Source organism: Rhinoderma darwinii, chromosome 3 (assembly GCF_050947455.1).
Source record: "Rhinoderma darwinii isolate aRhiDar2 chromosome 3, aRhiDar2.hap1, whole genome shotgun sequence".
Lineage (NCBI taxonomy): Eukaryota > Metazoa > Chordata > Amphibia > Anura > Rhinodermatidae > Rhinoderma > Rhinoderma darwinii.
In genome coordinates, this window is record NC_134689.1 from 176,831 (window position 1) to 199,221 (window position 22,391).

At 50.8% G+C, this 22,391-nt stretch overlaps 1 protein-coding gene across 9 annotated transcripts in view; it reads left to right on the forward strand.

Annotated features, from left to right (window-relative positions):
* The window catches only part of PLEKHA5 (pleckstrin homology domain containing A5), a 74,981-nt gene extending 53,425 nt beyond the window's left edge, over positions 1-21,556 (forward strand). For 3 of the 9 annotated variants that reach the window (XM_075855623.1, XM_075855630.1, XM_075855629.1), the window contains 18 exons: positions 2,496-2,612; positions 4,849-4,902; positions 6,015-6,095; positions 8,645-8,707; positions 10,055-10,135; positions 10,218-10,367; positions 11,369-11,470; positions 11,728-11,833; positions 12,230-12,276; positions 13,101-13,292; positions 13,676-13,790; positions 13,873-13,988; positions 14,181-14,390; positions 14,735-14,881; positions 15,763-15,860; positions 16,594-16,739; positions 17,073-17,166; positions 17,883-18,159. In XM_075855623.1, the coding sequence (XP_075711738.1) occupies positions 2,496-2,612; positions 4,849-4,902; positions 6,015-6,095; positions 8,645-8,707; positions 10,055-10,135; positions 10,218-10,367; positions 11,369-11,470; positions 11,728-11,833; positions 12,230-12,276; positions 13,101-13,292; positions 13,676-13,790; positions 13,873-13,988; positions 14,181-14,390; positions 14,735-14,881; positions 15,763-15,860; positions 16,594-16,739; positions 17,073-17,146 (1,899 nt within the window). In that variant the 3' untranslated portion in view covers positions 17,147-17,166; positions 17,883-18,159. Of the gene's footprint in view, positions 1-2,495; positions 2,613-4,848; positions 4,903-6,014; positions 6,096-8,644; positions 8,708-10,054; positions 10,136-10,217; positions 10,368-11,368; positions 11,471-11,727; positions 11,834-12,229; positions 12,277-13,100; positions 13,293-13,675; positions 13,791-13,872; positions 13,989-14,180; positions 14,391-14,734; positions 14,882-15,762; positions 15,861-16,593; positions 16,740-17,072; positions 17,167-17,882; positions 18,160-20,965 lie in introns of those variants that run through there. The other 6 variants (XM_075855627.1, XM_075855628.1, XR_012882271.1 and 3 more) reach the window with 5 other exon arrangements.
* Positions 21,557-22,391: the final 835 nt, after the last annotated feature.

Here is a 22,391-nt window from a genome sequence, read left to right on the forward strand (position 1 = left end):
AACTAGAGGTACATCACCTATATACAGCCCCAGATAGAGAACTAAAGGTACATCTCCTATATACAGCCCCCCAGATAGAGAACTAGAGGTACATCACCTATATACAGCCCCCAGATAGAGAACTAGAGGTACATCACCTATATACAGCCCCCCAGATAGAGAACTAGAGGTACATCACCTATATACAGCCCCCCAGATAGAGAACTAGAGGTACATCACCTATATACAGCCCCCCAGATAGAGAACTAAAGGTACATCTCCTATATATACAGCCCCAGATAGAGAACTAGAGGTACATCACCTATATACAGCCCCAGATAGAGAACTAGAGGTACATCTCCTATATACAGCCCCCAGATAGAGAACTAAAGGTACATCTCCTATATACAGCCCCCCAGATAGAGAACTAGAGGTACATCACCTATATACAGCCCCCCAGGTAGAGAACTAGAGGTACATCACCTATATACAGCCCCCAGATAGAGAACTAGAGGTACATCTCCTATATACAGCCCCCCAGATAGAGAACTAGAGGTACATCTCCTATATACAGCCCCCAGATAGAGAACTAGAGGTGCATCTCCTATATACAGCCCCCAGATAGAGAACTAGAGGTGCATCTCCTATATACAGCCCCAGATAGAGAACTAGAGGTACATCACCTATATACAGCCCCCCAGATAGAGAACTAGAGGTACATCTCCTATATACAGCCCCCAGATAGAGAACTAGAGGTGCATCTCCTATATACAGCCCCCAGATAGAGAACTAGAGGTGCATCTCCTATATACAGCCCCCCAGATAGAGAACTAGAGGTACATCTCCTATATACAGCCCCCAGATAGAGAACTAGAGGTGCATCTCCTATATACAGCCCCAGATAGAGAACTAGAGGTACATCACCTATATACAGCCCCCAGATAGAGAACTAGAGGTGCATCTCCTATATACAGCCCCAGATAGAGAAATAGAGGTACATCTCCTATATACAGCCCCAGATAGAGAACTAGCGGTACATCACCTATATACAGCCCCAGATAGAGAACTAGCGGTACATCTCCTATATACAGCCCCCAGATAGAGAACTAAAGGTACATCTCCTATATACAGCCCCCCAGATAGAGAACTAGAGGTACATCACCTATATACAGCCCCCCAGATAGAGAACTAGAGGTACATCTCCTATATACAGCCCCCAGATAGAGAACTAGAGGTACATCACCTATATACAGCCCCCCAGGTAGAGAACTAGAGGTACATCTCCTATATACAGCCCCCAGATAGAGAACTAGAGGTGCATCTCCTATATACAGCCCCCAGATAGAGAACTAGAGGTACATCTCCTATATACAGCCCCCGGATAGAGAACTAGAGGTACATCTCCTATATACAGCCCCCCAGATAGAGAACTAGAGGTACATCTCCTATATACAGCCCCCAGATAGAGAACTAGAGGTACATCTCCTATATACAGCCCCCAGATAGAGAACTAGAGGTACATCTCCTATATACAGCCCCCCAGATAGAGAACTAGAGGTACATCTCCTATATACAGCCCCCCAGATAGAGAACTAGAGGTACATCTCCTATATACAGCCCCCAGATAGAGAACTAGAGGTACATCTCCTATATACAGCCCCCCAGATAGAGAACTAGAGGTACATCTCCTATATACAGCCCCAGATAGAGAACTAGAGGTACATCTCCTATATACAGCCCCAGATAGAGAACTAGAGGTACATCTCCTATATACAGCCCCCCAGATAGAGAACTAGAGGTACATCACCTATATACAGCCCCAGATAGAGAACTAGAGGTACATCTCCTATATACAGCCCCCAGATAGAGAACTAGAGGTACATCACCTATATACAGCCCCCAGATAGAGAACTAGAGGTACATCTCCTATATACAGCCCCCAGATAGAGAACTAGAGGTACATCTCCTATATACAGCCCCCAGATAGAGAACTAGAGGTACATCACCTATATACAGCCCCCAGATAGAGAACTAGAGGTACATCTCCTATATACAGCCCCCCAGATGGAGGGGTGAGGGGAGACAACCCATGGGATACGCTGCAGGGTCTCTGGGGGGATGGGCTGTATCTCCTCTTCTATTGGATGCTTCAGAACTCTGTTCTCTTCACCCCAACAGTCGCTGTAATTGGGGTTCACTGAGGAATTTAAGAAATGATTTGATGTTGAGGATCTGCCCGGTGGTCTCTACAAGTGGAGAACTTCAGTCTTGTTATAGAGAGAAGGGACACGTGGGCTCCACCTCACAGCCACTTTACTACCAGATATCCCATAATAAGGATTATTACGTCACATAGTGGGGGGGGGGGGGGCTTTATCTCCGTCGTCGTCTTGCCCACTGGTAGCCTCCAGGTGTTTATCTTTCACTTTATTATTAATACATTTTTCTCCTGAGCTTTGTGGGAGACGTCTGACGCTGAGATGAACTTTTCTTCCATTCTTTATGCTGCACTCCAGCCTGAGGAGCTGACACTCTTGCTAATCAAACTGCGGAGACAGCAAGCGGAGCTGAGCAGTATCCGAGAGCACACCTTAACCCAGCTCCTGCATTTAAAGCAGTCATGTAGCCCAAAGGTCAGCAATGCCTCGCCCTGCAGCGGACTAATGTGTCACGTGTCGCCTTCATCCGCACGTAGCTGTTATACGTGGCGGCCTTGTCCCGGAGTGTTCCTGTAGTAGCAGCACGGGACACTTGTAGTGGTTTCTTGTAGTTTATATACAGGACTGTGCAGAAGTCAGAGGCCACTCTCTTTCATTTAAAGGGGTAGTCCATTTTAGCTGATCGCTGGTGGTGAGCTGCTATCCTGGACAGTTCTATTACATTGCTCCATGTCATGCAGAGACGCCTGAATCTGAAGTGTTTGGAAGTAAACTGAGGCAGGGATGGCCACCACAGGAGCAATGGAAGACTCTTCACACAAGGTCTAGAAACAGAAGTCCAGCCTGGTGGAGAAGCAGAGGGAGAACATCTGGAGGTGACCGGACGTCCACCACCGAAGCCATTGCGAGCTCCTCATACCAGGTCCACAAGCAGCGGTCCAGCCTGGAGGAGAAGCAGAGCCGGAGATGGAGAACATCTGGAGATGACGAGAGGCAGGAGGTCCACCACCGAAGCAATGGCGAGCTCCTCATACCATGTCCACAAGCAGCGGTCCAGCCTGGAGGAGAAGCAGAGCCGGAGATGGAGAACATCTGGCGATGACGGGAGGCAGGAGGTCCTCCTACGAAGCCATGGCGAGCTCCTCGTACCAGGTCCACAAGCAGCGGTCCAGCCTGGAGGAGAAGTAGTGCCGGAGATGGAAATCATCTGGAGATGACGGGAGGCAGGAGGTCCTCCTACGAAGCCATGGCAAGCTCCTCGTACCAGGCCCACAAGCAGCGGTCCAGCCTGGAGGAGAAGCCGAGCCGGAGATGGAGAACATCTGGAGATGACGGGAGGCAGGAGGTCCTCCTACGAAGCCATGGCGAGCTCCTCATACCAGGTCCACAAGCAGCGGTCCAGCCTGGAGGAGAAGCAGAGATGGAGAACATCTGGCGATGACGGGAGGCAGGAGGTCCTCCTACGAAGCCATTGCGAGCTCCTCATACCATGTCCACAAGCAGCGGTCCAGCCTGGAGGAGAAGCAGAGCCGGAGATGGAGAACATCTGGAGATGACGGGAGGCAGGAGGTCCTCCTACGAAGCCATGGCGAGCTCCTCATACCAGGTCCACAAGCAGCGGTCCAGCCTGGAGGAGAAGCCGAGCCGGAGAACATCTGGAGATGACGGGAGGCAGGAGGTCCTCCTACGAAGCCATGGCGAGCTCCTCGTACCAGGTCCACAAGCAGCGGTCCAGCCTGGAGGAGAAGCCGAGCCGGAGATGGAAAACATCTGGAGATGACGGGAGGCAGGAGGTCCTCCTACGAAGCCATGGACTGCTCTGTTATACTTTGATGGGAGCGCGGCCCGCAAACGCAGGTGACTGTCTACGCCCGGCTATAGCTGTGATACCGCACTAGGATTACGGCTCCCCCGGGGCGGGGGAGGAGAAACCGAGAGAAGAAGCTGCAAAAAGGAGGAGAATGTGAGATCAGATGAAGCTGCGGAGGCGTCGGACATTGAAGAATAAATAAACATAGAAATGGATCGGGGATCTCTGACTTCTGTGCCGTCCTCTACATCTTTACAGGCGAGAATGCGACACATTGTGAAAAGTCCGCTTCTGGACATACAACCGTGGATGATGGCGTGCGGAGGTGATGATGATATGGATGATGTCGTGTGGAGGTGATATTACGGATGATGTCGTGTGGAGGTAATATTATGGATGATGTGTCGTGTGGAGGTGATGATATTACGGATGTGTCGTGTGGAGGTGGTGATATTATGGATGATGTCGTGTGGAGGTGATGATATTACGGATGATGTCGTGTGGAGGTGATGATATTACGGATGATGTCGTGTGATGATATTACGGATGATGTCGTGTGGAGGTGGTGATATTATGGATGATGTCGTGTGGAGGTGATGATATTACGGATGATGTCGTGTGGAGGTGATGATATTACGGATGATGTCGTGTGATGATATTACGGATGATGTCGTGTGGAGGTGATGATATTACGGATGTCGTCGCGTGGAGGTGATGATATTATGGATGATGTCGTGTGGAGGTGATGATATTATGGATGATGTCATGTGGAGGTGGTGATATTACGGATGATGGTTTTCCTGCTGCTGATAACGGATGTCTAATCTTGATGTGCAGTCTCTGATGTCTCACACGTTGCTCTGTCCTCTCTTTATTCTTTAATGCTGCGGCCGCTTCTAGAATGAGGGTCTCACACATCATCTTCAGAGGACCCTCGTCTGTGTGGATCACCAGGTGGGATTTGGACGGTTTCTCTTTGTATTTTCAGTAGTTTACATTTCGTTCTGTGACCTGCAGCTGAACCGAGTCTGAGACTAAGCAGAACTCTCTCTGTTCCTGCAGATTTACCTTCATAGTCCCTGTCTTCTGAATGCTTAATAATTAGGGACCTGTAACCATAGTAGTGCCTGCTCTGATCCCCGGCGTTTATTACTGGAGGCGAGATCCCAGTTGTCTCATATATGGGGGTTAATAATTGCAAGGGGCCTTACTAAGCTCCCGGCCCCCCACCTCGGTTCTCCCGGCCCCCCACCTCGGCTCTCCCGGCCCCCCACCTCGGCTCTCCCGGCCCCCCACCTCGGCTCTCCCGGCCCCCCACCTCGGCTCTCCCGGCCCCCCACCTCGGCTCTCCCGGCCCCCCACCTCGGCTCTCCCGGCCCCCCACCTCGGCTCTCCCGGGCCCCCACCTCGGCTCTCCCGGGCCCCCACCTCGGCTCTCCCGGGCCCCCACCTCGGCTCTCCCGGCCCCCCACCTCGGCTCTCCCGGCCCCCCACCTCGGCTCTCCCGGCCCTCCACCTCGGCTCTCCCGGCCCTCCACCTCGGCTCTCCCGGCCCTCCACCTCGGCTCTCCCGGCCCTCCACCTCGGCTCTCCCGGCCCTCCACCTCGGCTCTCCCGGCCCTCCACCTCGGCTCTCCCGGCCCTCCACCTCGGCCCTCCCGGCCCTCCACCTCGGCCCTCCCGGCCCTCCACCTCGGCCCTCCCGGCCCTCCACCTCGGCTCTCCCGGCCCTCCCCCTCGGCTCTCCCGGCCCTCCCCCTCGGCTCTCCCGGCCCTCCACCTCGGCTCTCCCGGCCCTCCACCTCGGCTCTCCCGGCCCTCCACCTCGGCTCTCCCGGCCCTCCACCTCGCCTCTCCCGGCCCTCCACCTCCATTACCGGTAGCTGCAGGATATAACACAGAATAGTCCTGGTTGGATCCTCTTCCATGGTCAGTGTGGAGTTTATAATGTGGAGCAGCGGCTGATGGCTCCTCGGGGGTGGATGGGTCTATGTAGCTGTGATTGTAATTTCGTCTTTCAGCTTCAGCCATTGACTAAACCTTGTGCTCCTCCGTGTTTGACATAGATGAAAGACAATGACCCGTTAATCAGCATGGTTCACACTATGATTGAGAACTCAGCGCTTAGACCACAGCTGTACCAGCAAGTAAGCCCAACGTCACCATCTGCAATCCTCACCCTGGCCACTCCATATGTAAATTCTCCTCCCTCAGTGACATCATATGCAAATTGCTCCTCCCCCTGCAACACCATATGCAGTCTCCACCCTCAGTGACATCATATGCAAATTGGTCCTCCCCTGCAACATCATATGCTAAGTGCTCCTCCCTCAATGACATCATCTGTAAAGTCTTCTTCCTTAGTGACATCATATGCAAATTGATTTCCCCCTGCAACATAATTTGCAAAGTGCTTCTCCCGTTCAACACCATATGCAGTGTGCTCCTCCCCTTGTGACGTCATATGCAGTGTGCTCCTCCCCCTGTGATGTCATATGCAGTGTGCTCCTCCCCCTGTGATGTCATATGCAGTGTGCTCCTCCCCCTGTGATGTCATATGCAGTGTGCTCCTCCCCTTGTGACGTCATATGCAGTGTGCTCATCCCCTTGTGACGTCATATGCAGTGTGCTCCTCCCCTTGTGACGTCATATGCAGCGTGCTCCTCCCCTTGTGACGTCATATGCAGTGTGCTCCTCCACTTGTGACGTCATATGCACTGTGCTCCTCCCCTTGTGACATCCTATGCAGCGTGCTCCTCCCCGTGATGTCATATGATGTGTGCTCCTCCCCTTGTGACGTCATATGCCGTGTGCTCCTCCCCTTGTGACGTCATGCAGTGTGCTCCTCCCCTTGTGACGTCATGCAGTGTGCTCCTCCCCTTGTGATGTCATGCAGTGTGCTCCTCCCCTTGTGACGTCATGCAGTGTGCTCCTCCCCTTGTGATGTCATGCAGTGTGCGCCTCCCCCTGTGATGTCATATGCAGTGTGTGCCTCCCCCTGTGACGTCATATGCAGTGTGCGCCTCCCCCTGTGACGTCATATGCAGTGTGCGCCTCCCCCTGTGACGTCATATGCAGTGTGCTCCTCCCCTTGTGACGTCATATGCAGTGTGCTCCTCCTCATGTGACGTCATATGCAGTGTGCTCCTCCCCATGTGATGTCACATGCAGTGTGTTCTTCCCCCTGTGACTGTGACGTCATATGCAGTGTGCCCCTCCCCCTGTGACGTCATATGCAGTGTGCTCCTCCCCCTGTGACGTCATATGCAGTGTGCTCCTCCCCCTGTGACGTCATATGCAGTGTGCTCCTCCCCCTGTGACGTCATATGCAGTGTGCTCCTCCCCCTTTGACGTCATATGCAGTGTGCTCCTCCCCCTGTGACCTCATATGCAGCGTGCTCCTCCCCTTGTGACGTCATATGCAGTGTGCTCTTGCCCTTGTGACGTGATATCGTCATATGCACTGCGCTCCTCCCCCTGTGACGTCAGATGCAGTGTGCTGCTCCCCCTGTGTCGTCATATGCGAACCTCACTGTACTTGGTTGTATGTTGAGCTTTTAATCACTTCCCCTCTATGTCTGTACTGGGTGGTGCCCACGTTATAGTGGGACCCTGCGCTGTGCTCTAGTTGTGGAGGGTTTGTCGTGGGGGATCTCCGCCTGTAGGGTTAGGGTCATACACCAGATATTCAGATCTGATACATCCAGAAATTCCAGAGAATCGGTCATTAGCGGCCGATCACCGGGACGGGTGCGGGGTGACCGGGATCATAGGTTTTGGGGTCCAGCAGGAATGCAGCTTGACTGTGTATAAATCGAGATCCCGTTCATGTGGAAAACGCTTCTTCATCCGATCTGTAGGGACTGGACACCACATGGAGGAGCTTAGATCTCAGCTGCTGCTTAGGACGGTCGGTAGAAGATTCAGCACAGGCTGCAGGAACCTCCGGTTCATCAAAAGGAAGATCGGCATTACACTGTGCCTATGTTCTGACTGCTCAGTATTATATTGGACAACGGGCTTCTTGATGATCGGGTCTCCTCTTCTCTTGATTTGGATTGGTTTCCCTGAGCCCCAGTGTCCCTATGATAACACTGAGCTGCTAGAACACAGGAAGTGTTGTCATGGGAACAGAGGCAGGAAGGGTTTGGAGCTTGATCTGTTGATAACTGTACACAGCCCCAGTCCTTACATCTGTCGTATTTTGTATGCAGCACGTTTGCCAGTGGTGAGGCGTTCCTATGGTTTTGCGTGACGTGGCGTCCCTGTGTTTTGGCTGCCCATCCCCCGCCCTGTCATCTGTGTGTGCCATAAAGACAGGAGATGATCTGCGGATGTTGTCAGGTGTTCTCCCATCATGCATCTGGCTGTCCTGTCCTGATTATTATCAACTTCTGCTGTGATTTATCCGGTAAAGACCCAGAAACTCCAGTGTAGCCCGGAGACGAGAGGACGTCCTGGTCCCAGGAGCTTCCAGTCCGTGCTGCCCCATGTGTCTGCTCCTCTCGCCGCTCCGGTATCCCCCGCACATGTGACGCCGCGGAACGTATTCTGGGTGGACGCCGGTGCCTGGGGAGGGGCTCAGTGGTGGACGATGAGGGTCGCAGTCATCATCCGCTTCTCTCTGGGCTTTCGTGTCATTCACCACCCGCGCGGGACATCACTATGTGGAGTATAATTGTTGTTTCCTTCTCAGATGACTCCGGACGATTGCAGGACGGCCGCGTATAAGCACCGGACTGAAGAGTTGGACATCGATGTGAGTAACGGGCCACGTGCCCGCTGTCCGTACACGGCACCGCTCATCACCAGACACCAGAGGGCATCGAAAATATTGTTTTGTTTTTATTTCCTCACCTTTTCAAGAACCCTACATGCTGTGAATGAATGGGAACATTCTGGCTGAAAATTAGTCCTGACCTCGTTCTGCTCACACAGCTGAGGGTTGTTACAGTGTGTCAGTGCAGACAATCTGCTGTGAGCTACACACTAACAGCACAAATATCTGTCTTGACAGTTTGTTACAATGTATCAGTGCAAGTTACATGTATTCGTCTGGAGGGAAGATTGTTCAGCTCACAGTGGATTTTGTCGAGTGGATATGTTGTAATGAACCCTCAGCTGTGTGAGCAGGACTAGGTCAGGATGTCTTTATCCTCTGCTGTCAGTGACCTGCAACCATATCAACAACAACCAGAGATCTTGAAAATGAGTGGAATTAAGACCCAAAGTCTCCTAGAAGTTCAACAACTCTTCCTACCATGATGAAGCTTCATGTACAGGAGACTGCGCCACAGCTGTCCATCAGTGCTGCCTGTCACCCGTCCATCAGTGCTGCCTGTCACCCGTCCATCAGTGCTGCCTGTCACCCGTCCATCAGTGCTGCCTGTCACCCGTCCATCAGTGCTGCCTGTCACCCGTCCATCAGTGCTGCCTGTCACCCGTCCTGCGTCCACAGCTGTCCGTCAGTGCTGCCTGTCACATGTTCTATGTCCACAGCCGTCCGTCATTGCTGCCTGTCACTCGTCCATCATTGCTGCCTGTCACTCGTCCATCATTGCTGCCTGTCACCCGTTCTGCGTCCACAGCTGTCAGACCCTGTTCTGATTAGTGTATTGTGATGTAGCTGATTCCAGCTCTCGGGCCGCGCGGCTGCTCCATTGCTGAGATGATTTGTTCCTTGTGATAATTCTATTCCAGCGTTTCACACCGTGACCCCTGGAGTCTTCCCTGCTGACTGCACCTCTCTCCCCCCGCCGACTGCACCTCTCTCCCCCCGCCGACTGCACCTCTCTCCCCCCGCCGACTGCACCTCTCTCCCCCCGCCGACTGCACCTCTCTCCCCCCGCCGACTGCACCTCTCTCCCCCCGCCGACTGCACCTCTCTCCCCCCGCCGACTGCACCTCTCTCCCCCCGCCGACTGCACCTCTCTCCCCCCGCCGACTGCACCTCTCTCCCCCCGCCGACTGCACCTCCCTCCCCCCGCCGACTGCACCTCCCTCCCCCCGCCGACTGCACCTCTCTCGCCCCGCCGACTGCATCCCTCTCTCTCCCGTCCGACTGCACCCCTCTCTCTCCCTGCTGACTGCACCCCTCTTTCCCTAGGCCAAGCTGAGCAGATTATGTGAGCAAGACAAGGAGGTACAGGCCCTGGAGCAAAAGCTGCAGCAGCTACACAAGGAGAAGGTAGGATTCCCCCTCCGGTGGTGGTCTTCCTCCCAGCATCCTGACGGTCCACCCCAATCACTAACTGGTTCTGTCCCTCCAGTACACGCTGGAACAAGCTCTGCTCTCCGCCAGTCAGGAGATCGAGATGAATGCAGACGACCCGGTCGCTGTTCAGACTGTAGTGCTGCAGAGGGACGACCTGCAGAGCGGGCTGCTCAGTACCTGTCGAGAGGTGTCCCGGGCCACGGCGGTGAGGACTTCATTTCTAGGAATCTGTGACGCACACTCAGTAGTGGCACGAAGGGGTGATCTGTATGAAGCTTCTATTCATGTCAGTTTTTTACAGTTCTATCGCTCCACAGTGATGGCAGCAGGTCTGTCTGGAGGAGCAGAGGGACCGTACTCTGTACAAGGAGGCAGCGGAGTCTTATGCCGCATGCACACCACCGTTGTGGCACCAGATAGTCTTTACGGACCCATTCACTTGAGTGGGTGAATTGGGTCCGTGAAAAAAGGTCCGAGTATCCGATCCGAGGAAAGATGCAACATGTCCTATCTTTCCCCGTTTCACTGACTCGGACGGCGCACACGGTCGTGGGCATGAGGCGTTAGGAAAGACATTAATGCTGCAGGTTTATACTTAGTCACCAGAGTCACATGTTTAGTCTGTGGACGGCTCCGGATCTTGTATTATAGTCACGTTTAGTCTGTGGACGGCTCCGGATCTTGTATTATAGTCACATGTTTAGTCTGTGGACGGCTCCGGATCTTGTATTATAGTCACATGTTTAGTCTGTGGACGGCTCCGGATCTTGTATTATAGTCACATGTTTAGTCTGTGGACGGCTCCGGATCTTGTATTATAGTCACATGTTTAGTCTGTGGACGGCTCCGGATCTTGTATTATAGTCACATGTTTAGTCTGTGGACGGCTCCGGATCTTGTGTTATAGTCACATGTTTAGTCTGTGGACGGCTCCGGATCTTGTATTATAGTCACATGTTTAGTCTGTGGACGGCTCCGGATCTTGTTATAGTCACATGTTTAGTCGGTGGACGGCTCCGGATCTTGTATTATAGTCACGTTTAGTCTGTGGACGGCTCCGGATCTTGTGTTATAGTCACATGTTTAGTCTGTGGACGGCTCCGGATCTTGTATTATAGTCACATGTTTAGTCTGTGGACGGCTCCGGATCTTGTACTTGCGCCTTGTCCACTCTTTGCTGTAGCGCTATTTTTGTCTCTAATGCAGGAATTAGAAAGATCCTGGAGAGAATACGACAAGTTAGAACGAGACGTTACCACTGCAAGAAACCAGATGCGGGAGCATTTAGATAGACTCGGAGAGGTCCAGGTAAGACATAATCCCGGGACCCCCCGACCCATCCACTTCTTGTCTCATATTTCCACCGGGTTCACTTTCACTCCAAAAATGTCTGACCAAAAAAACGGAAACATTAGCTTATTCTACACTGCTGGCTGCATCCAGAGAACAACAGAGCAAGACTGCTGCACAATCCGGCCGTACCCAGCTCCTGGATATCGCAGCCCGTTTACCCTTCGGTTACCACGTATGGCATGTCTATTGTATACTGTGCTCTGTGTGTTTAGACGGAGTCGGACGGGATCCAGCGGGCACAGATGCAGAAAGAGATCTGGAGGATTCAAGACGTGATGGAAGGACTTAGTAAGCCCAAGCAGCAGAGGCCCGAAACAGGTGAGATGTGGGGGTAGCGTGCCCAGGACATGCATCCCGCCTTCTAATACAAGTCTCCACTCTGCCCCCCCCCCTCTTATTATACAGCAGTTACCTCGAGACTTTTCTGTAACTGGGGGGGGGGGGGGGGGTTTATTTTCTTCTTTAAATTCATATAATTAAAATCCGCTCATAGCTGTGCCTTAATGGAGCAGAGCTTCAGTGTAAAGTATGGAGACAGATCAGAATCAGAGGTGATTTCATACCACATCAGACTCCAATAGATGATGCAGCAGAGCTGGAGTCACTAATCCTAGCTGTGCCCTGATGGAGCTGAGACTGAAGATGATACGTAGCAGACCGCAAGTAAGACAAACCATTTGTATGAGATCTTATACATTCCGATATTTTTTCTAGGTAACTCTGACCCCAAGCTGCTTTCTTCAGGGATGAATATGGGTGAGGTGAGTGACGCCCCGAGGGCCTGTGCTTCGTCCACGTTATTGTCCTGATAACGGGAGATCTCATCCTCCTCCCACATATCATGGACTCTGTGAACCAGAGACGTAACCATTGATACGATGGGGGTTGTACTCATCAGGGGGTCCGACTGGAACAGGTTTTCCCCAACTTATGAACCATTCTCCACATGGATGGTGCGTGCTGGGAATGTCACCCCCTGTATTACCCCTCATGGTTTCATGTCATTCATGGTGCAGATATAATGGTTACATCCGTGGCCCCGCACAATACAGGCCACCAGGGTTATATCAGAATGTCATTGATTGGAGCAGTTGTGTGGGGAATTTGTAGTAGTTTGTGACAGGCGTATTTATCATAGGGTTCTTCAGGTTTCATTTTTGTTAAGGTTGAGTGAGGTCGTGTATTTATAGAGCGTCATTGCTGATGTACGGTGGCGGGTGCAGATTTTCCATGTAACGTTACAGGATGTCCTCAGGCTTTGCTCTCTGATAATATCGGCACGAGTGCCATAGCGAGGCATTATAGCCGGGTGACATCAGATGGACATCCTCTATACATCTCTATAGTAACCTGCGTGCAGCAAGCGCCCCCTAGTGGTGTCTGCCAGCATGCTATCATGTAACTGCTTTTATCGAGAGATTATTGAATTAACTAGCACAGAACTTTGGATTCTTCAGTTTGAGTGGGGGGGGGGGGGGTATTGATTATTAATAGAAGCCCCTTGTGGGACCCGTGTAACATGTAGATGTAAGATGAATGTCACGCGTCTGTGCGTTTCTGTAATGTCCTGTTCTGCCATCTCCAGGAAGAGGAGCTAGTTCCTCCGCGTCCTCCGCTCCCTCGATCCTATGACTTTGCTGATGCAGCTCCCTCTCTTCCCCATTTACCAAGTGATAGCAGCTCGTCCTTGCTGTGTTACAGCAGGGGCCCCGTACACCTCCCCGATGACAAGACCGCTCATCACGTCCAAGTCAATCAGAGAAACGGATCCTACTGTGTAAGGGACAGCGGTCACCTCCGTCCATGTGTCTGTCACTTCACCCCCATCTCATGGTCCCAGCCCTGGTTTCCCCACATGGAGCCTGTTCTCGGGGTTTAGCACCTGACGTTCGTATCACACGTCGTCTTCTGGTGCAGGGTCTTTACAATGTCCTCCTGGGTCCCTGGGGTAGGAAGCTGAGATGGAGCCACACATTCATCGCTCTGTGACTATGGTCCCTGTTACCAGTGACCTGTAGATGAGGGGCTGCAGATCATTACATCATGGTGGGGGTCTCATGTCGGACGATGTGTGGGGTCTTCATCATGGTCATTCATAGTGTAACGTCCTCCCACCTCCCGTGTGTCTTCTGATAATCCACCTCATCGTTACTGTTCCAGGGTCCCGACTACAGATTGTACAAGAGCGAGCCCGAGCTGACCACGGTGGCCGAGGTGGATGAGTCCAATGGTGAAGACAAGACGGACCTCACGCTGGAGGCCGGAGCGAACAAAGGTATGGACTGTGTGGCGGCTGGTTATAGAGCGGAGTGCGCTGTAGTGTAGTAGGTCTGTAACTGTCCTGTGATGATCTGTAGGTTCACACTTTCTGGTGGGAGTTGTACCCCCAAGAACCAAATCTCCTCCGCTTGAATCCAGCACGATCGCATCCTACGTGACCTTACGGAAGAACAAGAAGTTCGACACCAGATCGGTAATGAGTTAGTAACTTAATGGCCGCAGACATGAGACGGGGAAGAGATGATGGGGCAGCTGGAGTCTGGGGTCTTGGCGCCTGTCTCCAGAGTCCGGCAGAGGTCATCACCAGATCATAGTTGGGGGTTGTGCTATTTGGATCTTAAGTCAATTGCATTAATTCCCTATTATTCTGTCCTGTGGGTGTAAGGAGCGGCCACGGAGCGCGGTGGAACATCTCTGCTTAACGGACACCCCCCGACTGCGCATGACACTTGAGGAGCAGATCGAAAGGATGCGCAGGCACCAGGCTGCATGTCTCAAGGAAAGGAAGAAGGGCTTCAATTTCCTTGGATCCTCTGACCAATCGCCATCAAGGAGTCCTTCCTTCTCCAGAGAAAACTCTGAAAAACTGCCGCAGGTAACGAGGGGTAAATATTCCGAAATGGGGAGGAAAAAAAACACACACCCCACACACAAACTACACCACCACGCACAACTCACGCACACCCGCTACACCACACACATGACTCGCACACACCCGCCACACCACGCGCACACCCGCCACACCTGTCCACGCACACCACACACAACTCACGCACACCTAACACACCCGCATAACTCATGCACACCCGCTACACCACACCCGCTACACCACACACATGACTCGCACACACCCGCCACACCACGCGCACACCCGCCACACCACACCTGTCCACGCACACCCGCTACACGACGCCGGGTAATGGCTCTTCTTATTTTCAGCTCTGGAAGAAGGAGGAAAGAATATTTAATATCAAAGATATCGAGAGTGTCGTGCATGAAGGAAACCCTAAACAACCAGCTCAAGACATCACCAAACTGAAGGAGTCCACCATACCACCGGAATCTCCAGAAATCACTGATATAGAGGTGAGTGGCGTAGAAAAGATGGAGAGGAGTAATCAGTGATGGACAGGTGCGAGGGGCCGAGTAATCGGTGATGGGAAGGTGCGAGGGGCCGAGTAATCGGTGATGAGAAGGTGCGAGGGGCCGAGTAATCGGTGATGGGAAGGTGCGAGGGGCCGAGTAATCGGTGATGGGAAGGTGCGAGGGGCCAAGTAATCGGTGATGAGAAGGTGCGAGGGGCCGAGTAATCGGTGATGAGAAGGTGCGAGGGGCCGAGTAATCGGTGATGAGAAGGTGCGAGGGGCCGAGTAATCGGTGATGGGAAGGTGCGAGGGGCCGAGTAATCGGTGATGGGAAGGTGCGAGGGGCCGAGTAATCGGTGATGGGAAGGTGCGAGGGGCCGAGTAGTCGGTGATGGGAAGGTGCGAGGGGCCGAGTAATCGGTGATGGGAAGGTGCGAGGGGCCGAGTAATCGGTGATGGGAAGGTGCGAGGGGCCGAGTAATCGGTGATGGGAAGGTGCGAGGGGCCGAGTAATCGGTGATGGGAAGGTGCGAGGGGCCGAGTAATCGGTGATGGGACGGTGCGAGGGGCCGAGTAATCGGTGATGGGACGGTGCGAGGGGCCGAGTAATCGGTGATGGGACGGTGCGAGGGGCCGAGTAATCGGTGATGGGACGGTGCGAGGGGCCGAGTAATCGGTGATGGGACGGTGCGAGGGGCCGAGTAATCGGTGATGGGACGGTGCGAGGGGCCGAGTAATCGGTGATGGGACGGTGCGAGGGGCCGAGTAATCGGTGATGGGGAGGAGTATTCTTGGATTGAAGATGTTAGTGATGTTCGAGTCTAGTGAGGAGGGTGACCCTTTACTGGCCGCCATGCTCTACAGTTCTGTTCCTCTCTGCAGTCAGGAGAAGTGGTCACTACTGAGAAGTCTCCTGCACATGAAGCCAAAGATGACGGAGCAGAAGATCCAGACCCAGTGGCAGAAACCCACGGCAACTGGTGAGCACAGGACCGGAAAGTGGCAGCAAAACCTGCAGTGACAACCTGTAGAGGCTCCACAATTTGGCTGCCACATGGGGTGGTCACTGCCATTCCTGGGGGTATGAAGGGGGCACAGAGCTGTGTTTTTTTACGTACTTGCCAACAGTCCCATAAACTGGACCCTATTGAAAAGGGGCATGTCTGGCTATTTTGTGGGCGTTCTTGGGTGGGATTGCGGAGGGGCTAAAAATGAGCCGCGGTTAGGGATTCATACGTTGCCAAGTATGTACATACAATACACCTGGTAGTAGTCACTGGGCGCAACTCCTGTAGATGGAGCTTCATCATTACATCAGACTTCTTGCGTTTAAATTCATCATAATTTTTAAATCTCTGCTTGCTGTCACTTAATGGGGAACATTCTTGCTCACACCCTAACCTAGTCCAGTTCACACAGCTGAAGGCTTGTTACAAAGAGCGAACAATTCTGTGAGCTAAACCCAGCAGCAGCCCAGATTTCTGTCATGGACACAAGGCTGATCACTCCTACCTACTGATACATTGTAACAAACCCTCAGCTGTAATCGGGACAAGTTCAGGATGATCATTATTATCTATGAAGCTTTTATGTTCAGGGGGCTGGATCATCCTGTTAATGTCTCCTGTTTGGGTACCCTGCCCCCCAGTATCTGGGAAAGCTGGCCCGCGTCCTGCGCTGGTTCTGAATACTCCCCTGATTAATGTTTTATAGTTTACAAGTTCTGGCCTCTGTTCCCAAACAAAAGTCTGAAAGTGGTGAGAATGACGGCAGCGCGGCGAGAGAGGCGGAGCGTAGCGGCATCCTCTTCTCCTACGACTTCTCCGCGGACACCCTGAGGAGACAGACGGCGTTAGACGGTAGGAGCGCAGCCTCCCCTCAGACCCTAGATTCCACAGCTGTTGTATAACGTGCCTGGATTTACAGGTGTCGGAGGAATTGTCCTGTATTTTATTGTAATGGAGTCTGGTGCTTGTTTCCATATAACGGACCGGAGCAGAAGAGACGCCTCGGATTAAGAAAGTGACCGCAGCAGATTCTGCGGGGACATTGTTCTCCTGCTCTTCCTGAAGGTCCATAGACTTTTCTATGACCACCTGATAATCCAGAATATTATGTACATTGATGCCGGATTACGGGATATGTTCTGTACCTTCTCTTGTGCACAGTTCCAGGTCTCTCTTGTCTTTCAGCAGAGGCCCCGGCGTTACCAGCCCCATCGGCGCAGCCTCAGCTGACAGAAGGCTCGCACTTCATGTGTGTGTAGCTGGGCCGGAGTCTTCTCTGGTGAGTGTTTTGGCGCTGAAGATCCTCTGATGTCTTAGTATAGCAGTGGTAAGCTCCGCCCCTGCTGGGGCAACACTGGCGCCGGTCCACACGCCGCGCTTACGATATAAGAGAGCGACAATGAGACGACGTCTGCTGGGTCCGCCTTCAGTCTGCCGCGTTTTCATTTTTACTAAAAAACACAGCGGTAGAAATGGCAGCCAGCGCCGTACGTCAGAAACAGGATTGGACATCTGGTTCTGGTCCAGTGAAGGTTTCCTGCCGCGGTAAATTCCTGTATTGGTAAAACTGCAGAGAAAATCTGAGATTCCGATGTTTACACGCGGCGCCAGGAAAATCCCAACGTAGATAAATGCTGGTGCGGGTACATAACGCTTTATCACTGCAACTTTCTAATTCAACTATAACTCGCCATCTCAAGATCTCTGCTTACTGTCATTGAATGGGAATATTAATTGATTACATCCAGAAGCTAAAAACCCATCCTGACCTAATCCTGCTTACACAGCTGACAGTTTGTTGCAAAGTATACACAATTCTCTGTGGGCTAAATCCAGCAGCAGCACAAATCTCTTCTGTCCTGATACATTGTAACAATCCCTCAGCTGTGTGAGCAGGACAAGTCCAGGTCACTGGATGAAAACTAGAATCTTGTCATTTACTGACTGCAAACATGTTATCCTCTGTAATTCCTGTATGGTTTTTTTCTTTCGCAGGAGGATCGTTACTGTACAGTTAATAACCAAATCCAGGATGGCGCTCCCATGTGACTTGAGATTCCCGCTTGCTGCTACGTAGGGGCCCGGAGGCGGTAGCACATCCCCCTCTCTTTTCTGTGCGCTCATCCTCGCTGCCATGTTTTCCGCGATTCTTCCGGGGGCGCCCAGCAATAACCAGCTGTATAAATGTAATTATGTTCATTGTATATTCACGAGACGCGGCTGTCCTGATCACGCCTTTTATAACATGTCAAATAAATGTCAATGTTGTTTATCACCGCCTGCTGTGTCTGTGGGGGAGGGGTACACAAAGTATCTGCGGCCGGGGAGACTGAGCTGCGCAGTTATCCCCAGGCTTCATATAACGGGGCGCAGGATTTTATCTCCTACACGTCCTCAGATTATTAAAGTAAAGGGCCCGAACCGTCCTCTGTGAATATTAATAGTTCTGCAGCTTTGTGTTTTCAATTCCTCACAATTTTCAAGAGCTATGCTTGCTGTCAGTGTTTGGAAACCAGAGTTTAAAAAGCTGTCTAGACCTAGTCCTGCTCCCACAGCTGAGGGTTTGTTTAAAGAGGCTCTGTCACCACATTAGAAAGTGCCCTCTCTCCTACATAATGTGATCAGTGGTGTAATGTAGATAACAGTGGTCCTAGTAATAAAGAGGCTGTCACCACATTAGAAAGTGCCCTCTCTCCTACATAATGTGATCAGTGCTATAATGTAGATAACAGTGGTCCTAGTAATAAAGAGGCTGTCACCAGATTATAAGTGTCCTGTCTCCTACATAATGTGATCGGTGCTGTAATGTAGATAACAGTGGTCCTAGTAATAAAGAGGCTGTCACCAGATTATAAGTGCCCTGTCTCCTACATAATGTGATCGGCGCTGTAATGTAGATAACAGTGGTGCTAGTAATAAAGAGACTGTCACCAGATTATAAGTGTCCTGTCTCCTACATAATGTGATCACACTGTCATGAAGTCCCACACAAACGTTACCGAAGTGTCGGAAGTGGGAATAGAGATGGCGTCCTGGCTGGAGGTGATGTCTATTCACTGTCAAGACACTTCAGTAATGTTAATGTGGGAGTAAGTGACAGTACAGCGTGATGTTACGAGATCCCTATGTGCTGAGTACATGAATGGAGAGAAGTGTTTGACGCTGATTGGTCAGTATCATACAATCCTCTGTACACCGCCCACTTTGTCAAAAATAAACACGCCCAGTTGTCTATTAAACGAATTAGCATTAATCTAAAATTGCTCATATCCTGCTCAAAAATGATCATTTTCTAAATAAAGACCACTGTTATCTACATTACAGCGCCGATCACATTATATAGGAGACAGGGCACTTATAATCTGGTGACAGCCTCTTTATTACTAGGACCACTGTTATCTACATTACAGCACTGATCACATTATGTAGGAGACAGGGCACTTATAATCTGGTGACAGCCTCTTTATTACTAGGACCACTGTTATCTACATTACAGCGCCGATCACATTATATAGGAGACAGGGCACTTATAATCTGGTGACAGCCTCTTTATTACTAGGACCACTGTTATCTACATTACAGCACTGATCGCATTATGTAGGAGACAGGGCACTTATAATCTGGTGACAGCCTCTTTATTACTAGGACCACTGTTATCTACATTACAGCACTGATCACATTATATAGGAGACAGGGCACTTATAATCTGGTGACAGCCTCTTTATTACTAGCACCACTGTTATCTACATTACAGCGCCGATCACATTATATAGGAGACAGGGCACTTATAATCTGGTGACAGCCTCTTTATTACTAGGACCACTGTTATCTACATTACAGCGCCGATCACATTATGTAGGAGACAGGACACTTATAATCTGGTGACAGCCTCTTTATTACTAGGACCACTGGTATCTACATTACAGCACTGATCACATTATGTAGGAGACAGGACACTTATAATCTGGTGACAGCCTCTTTATTACTAGGACCACTGTTATCTACATTACAGCGCCGATCACATTATGTAGGAGACAGGACACTTATAATCTGGTGACAGCCTCTTTATTACTAGGACCACTGGTATCTACATTACAGCACTGATCACATTATGTAGGAGATAGGGCACTTATAATCAGATGACGGCCTCTTTACATTTTTTAGCGTAGCTGTAGACAATGCTCAGGGAGGTGAGCACCGCAGAACAATCCTCTATCCTGTCCAGCTTACAAACCTGAGGGTTTGTTTCAATGTAGCAGTCTAAGTCTCTATGAGCAGAAGCTCATATGTTAACTCCAGGCTGATACATTGTAACAAGCCCATAAGCTGTGTGAGCAGGACTAGGCCAGGAAAGCTTGAAAATTGTGAGAAATTGAAACGGAGTCTATAAGAAATTTGCAGAACTCATATGGTGGTGGCGACGACGATGATTATGGTGGCGATTGGTGATGATGATGATTGTGGCGGCTATGATGGTGGCTGATGATGATGATCGTCGTCGTCGTGGCGGCGGTGATGTTGATGGCGGCGATGTTGATGGCGGCGGTGGTGGTGGTGATGTTGATGGCGGTAGCAATGATGATGGCGGTAGCGGTGACTACGATGGTGACGGTAGCGGTGACTACGATGGTGGCGGTAGCGGTGACTACAATGGTGGCGGTAGCGGTGACTACAATGGTGGCGGTAGCGGTGACTACGATGGTGGTGGTAGCGGTGACTACGATGGTGGCGGTGACGACGACGGTAGCGGTGACGACGACGACGATGATGGTGGCGGTAGCTGTGACGACGACTATGATGATGGTAGCGGTGACTATGGTGGCGGTGACTACGACGGTGGTGGTAGTAGTAGTGGTGATGATGGTGGTGGTGGTAGCGGTGATGATGATTGATGATGATGGTGGTTCAGAATGCAGGATGTGTGAGGGGAAATGGTGCAGACCTCGTAACCTCCAGTATTGTACACAGGGAGAGTTGTGTGACCTGCAGCCACCACCTGAGAACTGGTCACATGCTGCTCCCATAATCTACACCGGAAGTAAAGTGACCCAAGTTCTATCTTCCTGCTGTATCTAAAGGTCCATTAGTCCGGCACCTCAGAGTCTTTGATGACGACATTCTACTGCCACCATTGCAGCATCAGCTCTCCGGAGTCTGAGGATATGGACCCCGTGTCCGATGTTCCGGAGTTTCCCAGACTATTGGAATTTTACGTCCGGAGTCTACGCTGTGTGATATTCCCAGACACCACGCAGAAGCACAGTCCACACCAACAGAAATCACTAGTGAAAAGGTCTGCAGAACATCTAATCGACTTTGTTTTTAATTCATCACTGCTTGCGGTCAGTGAATGTAGACATTCTTGTTTTATATCCCGGATGTGAGACCATTCTGACCTCGTCTTCTCACAGAATGTATCAGCGCAGAAATGTAACTCCTCATGTGAGAAACAACGATCCCATTTCCAGATGATATTGAGCTCTGTAACGTAATAATGCCGAGGAGGAGAATAGAAGATCAGAGGATTGACCTTTAACCCCTTCCCGCTTTGGCCACTTTTGACCTTCCCGGCAGATCCTCATGTTTCACTTTATGTGATAATAACTCGAATGCTTTTACCTTTCCGAGCGATTCTGAGATGATTTTCTCGTGACACATTGGACTTTGTGTTACTAATAAAATTTGGTTGATACATTCAGTATTTAATTGTGAAAAACACCAAAATGTAGCATTTTTTTTAAAATGTCAATGTATCCTCTTGTAGGACAGACAGTAACACCACACACAATGGCCACTAGTTCACATCCCCCGTGCGTCTGCTTTGTTTTTTGAACATCCTTTTATTTTTCTAGGACATTACAAGGATTAGAACATTAGCAGAAACTTCTCACATTTTTTTTCACGGATCAGTTCGGTTGTGAAGTGGTTTTGAGGGGCCCATACAATACAAACTCCCATAAGTAACCCCATTTTAAAAACTGCACCCCTCCAAGTATTCAAAACCACATTTAGAAAGTTTATTAACCCTTTAGGTGTTTCACAATAATTAAAGCAGAAATTAATTGTTAATCCTTTTTTCTGTAACACAAAAGGTTTTACCAGAGAAAAGCAACTCAATATTTATTGTCCCGATTCAGTTTTTGGAATATCCCACATGTGGCCCTAGTGTGATAATGGACTGAAACACCGGCCTCAGAAATGAAGGAGCACCTAGGAGATTTTGGGGCCGCCTTTTTATTAGAATATATTTTAGGCACCATGTCCGCTTTGAAGGGCTCTTGTGGTGCCAAAACAGTGGAAACCCCAACCACAAGTGACCCCATTTTGGAAAATACACCCCTTGAGGAATTCATCTAGGGGTGCAGTGAGCATTTTGACCCACAGGTGTTTCATAGATTTAATTAGAATTTGGACGTGAAAATGTCGTTTTAGCTACAAAAAAAAAACAACTTCTACAAGAAATAAAGAAAAAGAACCCCAACATCTGTAAAGCAACTTCTCTGT